This window comes from Leptopilina heterotoma, unplaced genomic scaffold (assembly GCF_015476425.1).
Source record: "Leptopilina heterotoma isolate Lh14 unplaced genomic scaffold, ASM1547642v1 Lhet_60, whole genome shotgun sequence".
In the NCBI taxonomy this organism is placed as follows: domain Eukaryota; kingdom Metazoa; phylum Arthropoda; class Insecta; order Hymenoptera; family Figitidae; genus Leptopilina; species Leptopilina heterotoma.
Genome location: NW_025111138.1, coordinates 5,783,729 through 5,795,793, shown reverse-complemented (window position 1 = coordinate 5,795,793; position 12,065 = coordinate 5,783,729). Strand labels below are relative to the sequence as shown.

Here is a 12,065-nt window from a genome sequence, read left to right as displayed (position 1 = left end):
GCTTCATCTTTTTTCTGACGAAGTCTTTCGTTTGTTTTAAGTCGTTGTTTAACAGTGTATAGATTGTTTTTAAGAATTAAAGAACTATTAATTTCGAATAAAATGACGTTATTGGAACTGAGATTAATTAGATAAGTGCAAACGGTACTAAATTTTGGTACAAAACGCCATTTATTTGCAGAATAGTAGTCATAAGAGCGACGAGATTCTTATTTTACGTAAAATACAAAAAAAAAACAAAAAAAAAAAAAGAAAAGAAAGAACGACAATGGACACTAAAACACCGATGGCTGTTATTTGTTTCAAGTTTGGCAATGATTTAATAATGAAATGAAAAATTGTTTTGCGAAGTGTTCTGTAATTAAAAAGTAACGGGAACAATTCTTATTAAAATGGCAGTAAAACTTCACTCGTTTACAATATTTTAGAAAAAAAAGGCAGACAAGAAGTTAATATATCGTTCGAATAAGCTGAAAATCTACTTGTAAAATATAAAAGAAATGGCAAGAAATCAGAGCTGGGTAATAAACAAAAAATGTGATTTAAAAATTTTCAATTTCAAATCACATTTCATGTGTTTTGTAATTGAATGGAATTTTTTATAAATTGCAAAAATTATAAAAATGTATAGTTGTAATACTAAATAATACTAGAAATATTGTCCTCTTTGTTATAATCTGTCTTTTTACGAAAAAAAAAGTTTTTTAAATACGGGGAGGGGGGGAAATGTATAAATAGAAATAATTATATATATATATGTATACAATAACTAAAAGAAATTAATTGCAAATTTATTATTTTTAAAAAAAGCTTATTCGAATTTAAATTCAATTACAACTTACATTAAATCCTGTACTGTGATTTGATTAAAAAAAGAGGAAATGTAATTTATGTACTTTTTGCCCAGCTCTGCAAAAACGAGCCCATTGTTATTATATAATATGAATTAAAATAATATTAGTTAATGATTGTAAAATGTCAGTGGGGATTCAAGATAAATGATGACAGTAATTGAGTCTCACATTAACTGGCGTCTATTCAAGATTATTTTTGTAAAACACTTTAAATGAAAATATCAATTTTAATCCACTTTATATTTAGGCCTTAATTAACAAATTTTTTAAATTTCAATAATGTCAAAAAAAAAAAAAAACTATTTTATGAATTTTAACTTATATTAAGTGGAATTTTCTAATTAATCAAAAAAAAAATGTATCGTGATTAAGTTTATAAAAATTTTTTTCAAAACTGATTAACAAAATTGTAAAACGTAATATTAATATGTAAGACTTTTGTTCAAAAAATTTTTTCGAATAAAATTTATTGACAAACTTTAATAACGCCAGTGGATGCGAAATATTGTTTACACAAATCTTTAAACCTGAATTAATGATATTTTATTGATAAATTAGTGTTAATTTGCCAAAAAAAAAGTCAATTAGTAATTGTTTTACTATGAAATGAAATTGAAAATTGGTAAAGATAATTACTTCGTTGTTTTTGGCATTGAAATTGCACTATTTTATGAATGAGAAGAAAATTTTTCTCAGAGTTTAGAGAGAATAAAAATAGTCATTTTGCGGAATCCTTTGAAAATAAATATGAATAAAAGATTTTTAAAAAAGAGGAAATCGAAATTAAATAAATAGATTTTCTGGAGACTTAAATCGTGTACCACAGATCAGGGTCACATTCCTATTTTTATATGCCCTTGCGTCTCCTTTTTAATTGTTTTTTCTATTCTTTATTTGAAAGAAACTTTTCTTTCTTGGAAAAAAAATTTTCGATTGTTTCATTTCCTTCTTCAAAAATTTTGTAGTGAAATTCTTTTAGAAGTTTTTATTATATATAAAAAATAGAAAATTTCTATAAAGTTTTATTCGAATTTTTCTCAATCAAAGTGCCCAAAAAATAAATAAAAAAAAAAAAATGTTACCCTAACCGGCCAAGTGATTGCTGACGACTGCCCGTAATAAAAGTCAGCATAGTATACTGTAATTTTTAATTTTTCTTGAAATAAAATCGCTTGAATAAAATTAGAGAAAAAATTATTATGAGCCAAAAAAAATGCAGTATCGATAAATTCTCATATGGTAGCTAAAGAAAATATGATAAATCTTTGAAATGTTCCTTGCACGAATTAATGCGTTTTAAAAAAAGCCTTATAAGGCTGACTCTAATAAATTACTAATTAATAAAATTTTTCCCACGATAACCGAAAAAAATAATAGAGATACATATTCGATTTGAACATTGAGACTGCTTCATAAAAATTCTAAATATTTCTTCTTTTTCCTATCATTAGAATATGCATTCTAGGAGAGACAGCCTTGTAAGCTCATTATTCGAATTTCGTTTCTTACCTTTTTATATATATAAAGAAAAAAAGAGAGTAAAAATGAGAGAACGTGTATGAATGTAAGAAAGAAAAACAAAGCTGATCATATAATTATTTAGTTAAAGAAAGAAAAAATTGACAAATATGTCAAAAACAGATAAGAGCTATATATTATTAACTATAGAGGAGAAACAAGAAGAAAAAATGTTTGTTGCGCTATCTGCATTTCGTTCATTTCAAAAATTAAAAGAAAACGACGAATTTGAATGATTTTCATATTATCAATAAAAAATGTACATGAACAGATGTTTTACTATAAATACGATATCTTTAATTCCCCCTCTAAACATATTTATCTCTTTTTCCTCAATTAACGTACTTCAACTAGTTTACATTTTCCGAAAATAGAAAATGTAATTTTATAGCTTGGTATTTTTATAAAAATTTATCGATTATTCAAATAATTATCTTTTCAGTCTTCAAAACAACGTAAAAGGTAAAATATTTGAGGTTATAAAATTGTAAAAAAAGAAAAAACTAATTTTATAGTTGGAAACAATTTTAAAATAGCTATAAATATATACCGGAATTTCTCAATTATGTATCGAATTAATGTTTTTTTTAAAAAAATATAGCAAACTCAGTTAATTAAAATATTAAATTTGGGAATATTTTCTTTTAAGCCTTTTACTCGCCATTATTTTTATCTTTTGTGATTGTGATATGATTCACATATTCAGACATTTTCAATTATTTTCTACTATCAAAGGACGTTAAAGATTATTAATAATAACAAAATATAGTTTTGAACTTTGATATCAATAATCGTAAAACTTATTATCAACAAACAAAATTGATACATTTCCTCATATATTTTTTAGACAGATGACTGATTTTCAAAACAAAATAGACAATACATTTTACTTACAATTCGTTTATAAATAATCGTCTTCACTTTAATAATAAACCTTCGTGCAGTAACTTAAAATCCAAACATTAAACAATCAACCATTTTTACAATAAATCTCACTAAACTATTAAAAAAATTAAACTAAAAGTCTGAAAATTTGAAATACCAGAGAAAGTTGTTGACAGTTGGAAACTTAAAATACGAATTATGTCACGTGACTATTAAGACCCATTTACATGATTGAGTCTTAGTGCATATGAACACACCTTTAAACTGCGCCTTAAAGCCGAAATCGCCGATGATGAACGAATTATTACGAATTTCCACGAATCTTTATGTGAATGATTATCATTCAATGAAATTTTGCTATATATGTGCGAGTGTAAAAAAAAATAAAATGTTTAAATGATTTTTAAATTTCGACTTATTAATGTAATTGAAATTAAATAAAAGATGACTTCCTGATTGTCATGATTCAGAAGGAAATACAAATGTATGCGTCAAAATATAAGAACAGTGTAAATGTGTAAATGGTGATTTAAAGGAGGTGTGGACACTTGAAATTGTAAAACGTAATTTAACAAAATTCCACGATAAATGTTATCATGAAAATGGTGTCTGCATACTATTTTATTATTATAGGGATTATTAGTTCTTTTCAAGGTAAGATTTCATTAATTTTCAATTTCGTATGTTTGTTTTTTTGCCCCCTCAATATCGCAATGTCAACAATTGTTTTTGTTTTATATAATTATTTCTCTTTGTTGTAATTTTACAACAATTTGCATGTACGTTCTATTTTTTTGTTAGTGCAAATTTTATTTTTCTGAATATGCAAATTTTTATCTGGAACAGAATTCTTTTTCGATTCATCATATTTCACTGATTTTTTTTTTTTAATCACGTTTAAGTAACGTTGGTATTTTATTTTTTTTTTTTTATTTAATTCCTCTCTTTGGCTTAAAGTTAAATTAGGATTAATGATTTTCAAATCTACCCTACTTTTTAATAATTTTTTTCAATATTTTTAATACTTTTTTAATAACTATAATGAAGTTTAAATTGTTTTCTTTTTTTAGTTTTTACGTATGGTGAAATCGTCCAACTTTCTGGTAATGGGCCAGTTGTTTTAGGAGGGTCTATAACATTTAGAGCCGATATTTATAATAAAGATGGCTCAAAACCACATTCAAAATATCGTTATCAGTGGTCAGACAATGCTCTATATAATAGACATCAATATACGGTATTTTTACAATTTTCGATAAATTTTTTCCTTCTTTCAAATTTTTAATTACATTTGGTTTTTTAAATTATTATTTTCAGACGGAACCAACGAAAAACACAACAATATACTATACAGTAAGTTATCCGGAATCAGAAGGCTACGTTATCGGTATTTACGAAATGGAGGTCCTAGTGTCGAAAGAAATTATTCCATATGTTTGGTATCAACCAATAACAAGTCGTCGCATTGAATTTGAAGTATCACGTAAGCTTTATCGATTATTTATAAAAAAGAAAATATTTACATAGAAAATGTTTAAAATATATACAAAAGAAAATATTTACAAAGACAGGATTGCCACGAAACCTGGAAAACCTAGAAATGAATTTTTTACAGAAATTTAATTATTTTCATAAATAATAAAATTCATCGCAGAATTTCAATGATTTTTTATACAATTTTAATGGAATTTCTCGAAAAATGTAATTATTCTTAAAATTTTTATTTAAATTCATAAAAGAAATTCAATTATTTTAAAGAATCTTTCCTAGATTTTATTTATCAGAATTTAAATATTATGGTCAATACATTTTTAATTAAATTTCTTGAAAGAATTAAATTATTTTCAAAAATTTTAATGAAATTTTTTTTAACAATTCAATTTTTTTTCAAAATAATTTTAATAAAATTCTTCTCAGAAATTTAATTAATTTCAATAATTTATTAAAATTCAATTATTTTCAATATCTACTATTTTAATAAAATTTTACAAAATAATTCAATTATTTAAAAAGAAATATTATTAAAATTCGTTTCAAGAATTCAATTATTTTCAAAAGTAATAAAATTTGTCGCAGAAATTCAGTTATTTTCAAAAATTTTAATAAAATTCTTGTCAAAATTTCAATTATTTTCAAAAACTTTTCTCAATTCAATCAAATTTTTTACAGAGATTCAATTATTTTTAAAACAATTTTAATCTAATTTCTCGAAAAATGAAATTATTCTTAAAAATTTTATTAAAATTCGTCAAAAGCAGGGAATTTAATTTGACCGGGAAAAACCGAAAATAAGCCAGGAATTTTTTTAATTTCCAGTTTTACAAATTACAAATTATTATTTAATTACAAATTATTATTTTAATTTGTTTGTGAAAAATCACTTTTTATTTAAATTTTTATAGATATTTATACTGTTCTCCAAATTTGAGTTAGTTAAAAATAATTAATTTGATAGTAAAAAATTCCTCGAAAAATGGAATTATTCGTAAAAATTTAATTAAAATTCGTCGAAATAATTCAATTATTTCTAGAAACTTTAAAAAAAAATTCTTCTCAAGAATTCAATTATTTCCATAAATAGCAAAGTTCTTCAAATTTACTGAATTCTTTTGAATATTATTTAAAAAAAAATTCTTCACAAAAATTCAATTATTTTCATAAATTTCCATAAAATTCTAAAAAACAATTAAATTATTTTCAAAAGTAATAAAATTCTTCGCAGAAATTCAATTATGTTTAAAATTTTAAAATTCAATTATTTGAAAAAATTTTAATAAAATTCTACGCAAACATTTAATTATTTTCATAAATAATAACATTCTTTGGAAGGATTCAATTACTTTTAAAAATAGTAAAATTCTTTGCAGAAATTCAATTTGTATCAATACATTTTAATAAAATTGAATTAATAAATTTTTCAATTATAATTATGAACAGACAAGATTATTTTAAAAAATTGAATAAATTCTTTGTTTAATTCGATTATTTTCCAAATTTTTAATTAAAATTATTAAAAATAACATTATTTTTAAAAAATTTAAAGAAACTCGTCAAAAGAATTTAATTATTCATAAAAACTCTAATAAAAATTTTGGAAGCCATTTGTAGATTTATTTATGGTCGAAATCAAATAAATTTAAATTTGATGAGAAAAAAAATCGGGAAAAATTATAGCGTGGATTTTGATAAGTAATTGAATTTTTAAAAGGTTAAATAATTGATTTAAAGAAGAATTTTAGTTTAAATATGTAGAAAATAATTGAATTAAAAGGATGAAAGTAATTTTTATGAAGTTACAATAACAATATTCTTTTATATAATACAAAATAATGATTTTATCAGTCGTTCATCTTTAATTATTATAAAACATGAAGATATCGATCACTCCGAGTCGAAGACTCGGAGCAATCGATATCTTCATGTTTTATAACAATTTTTTATAAGTTTAATTTCAAAAAGGTTTGAATTTGAATCTTTTGAAGAATTTTAATTCCTATGGAAAAATAATAATTAAATATTTATTTGAAAAAGAAGTATTTATAGAATATTTTTCTGAATAATAATTTTTAAACTGAATCAGAACATTCTTTAGAGTCAAGGAAAAGTAAGAATTTTGTCTTGAAATCAAGGGAAAGTCAGGGAAAAACAAAATTAAATTTTTGTGGCATTTGTAAAAATTTATTGGAATTATTTAATTTTGTAAAATATAAATGTAGTTTTAAAAAAACTGGAAAAATTCCGTTTTTTTTTAAACTTGGAAAAGTCAGGGAATTTGAAATGAGCAAAAGCGTGGCAACCCTGAATGAAAATATTGACAACTTTTTAATACAAAATAAAATTTTCAGAACTTCTCAATGGCAATTTATCAATTGTGCAATCAAACAAAACCACCGAAGGCATTTATGTTTCATCGGAAGCTGAAGCAAATGTCAAAATTGACATACGTGACGGTGATTTAGAATTTTTGAAGAAAAAAGCAACATCGATATCTACATTCTGGTTTGTGGACTGCAAATATTTTGGTCAGACAGTTGACTTCAGTTTTAAGACAAATTTCACAAAAGTCAATACTACTCATAATATTGAAGCTTTAATTGTTGCTTCATTTGAACCGCCAACTACGCCCGCTCCGATAACGACCACGTCGACGACAACGGTTCCAACGCCTTCGAATACGACTGTTCCTAGTAATAGTACTAAACCGATTTCGGATTTAACGACACCGAAACCTGTCACAACGACTACAATGATGACGACGACGACAATTTCACCAAATACGTCGACGATCGCTCCAAATGCTACACAATATCAATTCGCGAATATTTCATTTCCATTCGTTTGCCTGAACTCATCGATTATTCCTCCGGATCCAAAGAAGACTTACGGATATTTTAATAAAGAAATCACAGTTAAAGGTTCGTTTCCCGTAAAATCACTGGGATTTAAAATCTACTCTCTAAATTTAAATTAGTTAAAAACACTAATAATTGGTTATTTTTATTTTAATAATTACTGAAGCAAAATGTCAGCTACGATTTTACTGATAATTAGTTATTTTTGACTGTTTAAGATTTAGAGAGATAGTTTTAAAATTCACTGGATTTAAAATCTACTGGTTTGAAAATAAATTTTTATATATTTAAATGAAATGAAAATATTGATTTTTAAATTCTAATAATTATTTTTCAGCTCCGATAAATAAAATAGTTGTCGAGGGTACAAATTGGATTCAACCTTGGGAAATGTTATCCCTCAATGTCTCTTGTACAGGTTCAGGTCCCTTCTACAAGTGCCTTGCATTTCATCGCGGCAAGTACAACATAACGGGAAATGAGACTTGCTATCAAACTGACATTCTTCCTTCCTGTAATTTTTCTATAATTCACTATTTTCTCGAACCCAGCGTCTCAACGATAGTGATGATTATTAAAAATGACGTCAGTACTCAAATATATCCTCTCACCATAAATATTTACAGTGGTCAGTATCAAAATTAATTTTTAATTTTATTCCAATTTTGTTTAAACAGAGTTGCGACAGATCAGAAAGAAGAAAATTGTTCAGGAATTTAACATTTGTTAAGCAATTTTATCAAAAGTACTGAAAAAAATATCAAATTCCAAAATTACTGCAAAAATTTTGTATTTTCGTGTCTAAAAGTATTTTTCAAAAACTTAAACATCTCAAATTCTTGTTGAATGCTTTTTTCATCTTAAAAACTTTTCATTTTCACAATGAATTTTTATAGTAATACTTTGATTTTTCTTATTTCTGTAAAGTATTATATTTAATTTTAATAATTAAATAAATTCTAAAATTTTTTTCCTCAAAGAAATTTAATTAAAAATTTTGATAAAATTCTTCTCAGGAATATAATTTTAATCAAATTTCAGGAAGGAATTCAATAGTTATTTTTGAAAATTTTTCTTAATATTTTTCGAAAGAATTTAATTATTTTTCAAAATTATAATAAAACTCTTCTCAGGAATTCAATTATTTTCTTGAATAATAAAATTCTTCAAAAGATTTTAATTATTTCCAGATAATTTTAACAAAATTCAATAATTAAACTTTTAATCATAATCCTTAACAAACGCGATTTATTTAAAAACTTGAATGAAATTTTTCGTGAAATTCAATTATTTTCAAAATTATCAATTAAAATTATTAAAATACTGCAGTATTTTTAAAAAAACTTAAAGAAATTCTTCAGAAGAATTTAATTATTTACAAAAACTAATAAAATTGTGTTTAAAAGAATTTAATTTTCGATCAATAATTTTAATAAAATTCAATAATAAAATTATTAATTACAATTATTATACAACGATTATTAGAATGATTTAGAAAAGATTTTAGTTTAAAACAGTAAAAATTTTTCAAAATAATTGAATTTCAGAAGGTTTTAAACTAATATTTTTGAAAATTTCAATTCCCCTCTGAAGAGATTAATAATAATTAAATATTTATTTTAAACATTCTTTAAGTTTCAAACAATGTTATTGAAAGTTTGGAAAAAATGAGGTTCACGATAAATTTTAATTCAAATTTTAAAAGATACTTAAATTCCAAAAAGAAAAGAATTTATTAAAGAATTATCAAATTATGTAATTGAAATTTTGTGAAATTGAATTGAAAATAATTTAATTTTTTAAAGAATTTCATTCGAGATTTTAAGAATAATCGAATTTTCAACGAGTTTTAATTTAATAAAATTGATAAATACTTGAATTTTACAAAGAGTCAAAAATTTTACAGAGAAAATCGAATTTTCAATAATTTAAATTTAATTAATTAGATTGCATCTACAATAATTTAATTTTAATAGAATTACAATTTAAATTCTTGTTAATGAGTGAATTTTAAAAACATTGAAATTTATACCTAATTTTTTCTAAGAATTAAAGTTTCGAAACATGTTATTTAAAATTCTAAACTAATGAGTTTTTAAAATATTTCAGTCCTATATTTTTTATAAATTATTGGATTTTTATAAACAAATAATTGAAAAATTCTGAAATTGTTAACAGTTGCACAAATATTCGATTAAAAATTGAAAAGTCAGGGAAAAACGAAATCAAATTTTTTGTGGCAAACCTGACTATAGTTTACTCCAAAAATTTTCTTTTTTTTGTTCATAATAATAGAATTATTTTGTTATCAAAACGATAAATCCTTTTTTCAAATGTAATTTAATTAATTATGAATAATTTTAATTAACGATAAATCTTTTTGTCATTATTCTTTCAGCTACTGTGCAACCTCAACTTTCAGTAATTGTCGTACCAGTGGCATGTTCATTAGTTGCCATTGTGTCGATAATTTTCGGTATCGCCTATTATATACAAAATAGAGCGAGATTTACCGTTGAAGTTGCTGATTTTGATTTTGGAAAGAGCAATCCGGATATGGAATATAAAACATTTAGAGAGAGATTGCGGGATTCATTCAATAACGCTGTAAGGCCCGGAATTAAGAGGATAAGTTTACGCAAACCCAAATACGGAAGCATGAACTACTGACTGACAATTTAACTAAGCATAAAGTTTCTTATGTAATATTTGACAAATGCAAGCAGTAACGCATTTTGTTTCATTTCTTTTTTTTGTGAACGTTCTAAGGTGGTGGCAATTAACTAATAATTAATTATTCATTTTGTTTCGTTTCTGAAAATTCTGCATTTACAATAACAGGGAATTTTTAATAGTTACATTTGCTTAAACTAATTTGCTACTAATTTTATAAGAATTCTGAATTAATTAGTACTTTCTAAATTAATTATTACTTTTTAAATTCTAAATTAATTGTAATTAATTAATTAACCATTATTAATATTAATTAATTAATTGACAAGTATTAATATTAATTAATCTACTTATTCTAAATAGTCGAAAAATAATTTTCTTTTCAAAATTGGGTACTTTCTTTTTTTTAATCGATTGTCCTCGTTACTTTAAATGTTCTAGCAAACGAACAAAAATACTGATACTAATAAATTTTTCTCTTTTTCAGGGTTACAAACCACTTCACGATTCTCAAATTCTACAGTGAAAATACTAACAGAATCGTAAATTTCTAAAGCAAAGATTGATCTTATAATTTTGGAAGATAAATACGAATCAATTAAAAAATACACAATGCCATCGCAATGAATTGTGAATGAAAATTAAAGCCGACTAGTGGCATTTAATTGACGATTCGCCCATTTTTTTATATAAGAAAAAAAAGAACTCTCGAGTGAAAAATTAATTCTGGACTCAGTATTTATAGAACTTAATAGCAGCGGTAGAAACTTAATCTACTGATTAATTATTAACATTATTAAAAAAAAAATCTGAGTATGAGAATGAATTGTATATAAAGAAAACTTATACATAGGCTGTGAAAATGGAACACAAGAGAATGTTTATTATGTGGATAAATATTGTGCGCGAGATAAATATTCAAAAATTGTAGCGATTTTCTTTTTTCGAAACTATTATATATAGAAATCGTACCTAAATTATTTATTTTAATTTCTTTTTATTTAAAGAGAACAATTATTTGTTTCGATCAAAAAAAAATAGTCAAAATGAAACTATAATCTTTAGGGAAAATTGAAATTATTTGTTTAAAGGAAATCAGAATCGATGGAATTTTATAAGAATAACTTATTTTAACTATAGACACGAGGATAATTGCACATTTCAATAAATACACTTTATTATATTACTTTTTATAGAATTTTGCATGTTGAATGAAATTTATGCTCCAAGCGACTATGACTTGAGCACAGGATTAATTAATAATAAATTAATTTATATGTATGTGTATAGATTATGTATATAATATATGTTAAGCTATAAAAATTTACAAATAATCTTCTTTTTCTTACCTTTTTAAATGAATCCAGTGCAATAAATCCCATTGGAAGTTGTTTGCAGATAAATAATTCACTTTTCTTCAAATAATTGACTTTTCTTCCTCTTTCTTCTAATAATTCACTTTTGAATGATAATTGCTTGCTTTTAATTTAATTTTCAACAATTTAAACATAATTAAATGTTGCAGTTGAATAAAAATTACAATTTTGGCAATTTTAGGTTATGTTACCTAAATTCTCTTTACACTTTCGAATTCAATATTTAATTTATCCTTTTCATTATTTTGTAAAATACGAAATTATGACTGGACTAAGTACTGTTTTGATTCTTTGTCTGATTAAAATATCCAGAGGATCCAGAGAATTTTAAATTCGAAATACTTTTGACCTTCCCGTTAGGGGACGTCGGTTGTCACTTCAGAAAATTTTGAGGTTAGGTCACAAGG

General features: G+C 23.7%; 1 protein-coding gene across 2 annotated transcripts; it reads left to right on the top strand.

The window, feature by feature from the left end:
• The first annotated feature begins 3,570 nt into the window (after positions 1 to 3,570).
• LOC122509402 lies at positions 3,571 to 11,609 on the top strand. 2 transcript variants are annotated; one of them, XM_043623436.1, is made up of 7 exons: positions 3,571 to 3,911; positions 4,328 to 4,494; positions 4,575 to 4,740; positions 7,103 to 7,672; positions 7,947 to 8,237; positions 10,008 to 10,311; positions 10,770 to 11,609. In XM_043623436.1, the coding sequence occupies exons 1-6, from the start codon at positions 3,854 to 3,856 to the stop codon at positions 10,277 to 10,279; spliced, it is 1,524 nt and encodes a 507-aa protein (XP_043479371.1). In that variant the 5' UTR covers positions 3,571 to 3,853; the 3' UTR covers positions 10,280 to 10,311; positions 10,770 to 11,609. The 2 variants fall into 2 exon arrangements, with proteins under 2 accessions (XP_043479371.1, XP_043479372.1); XM_043623437.1 differs by having other exon boundaries at positions 3,572 to 3,911; positions 10,008 to 10,216.
• Positions 11,610 to 12,065: the final 456 nt, after the last annotated feature.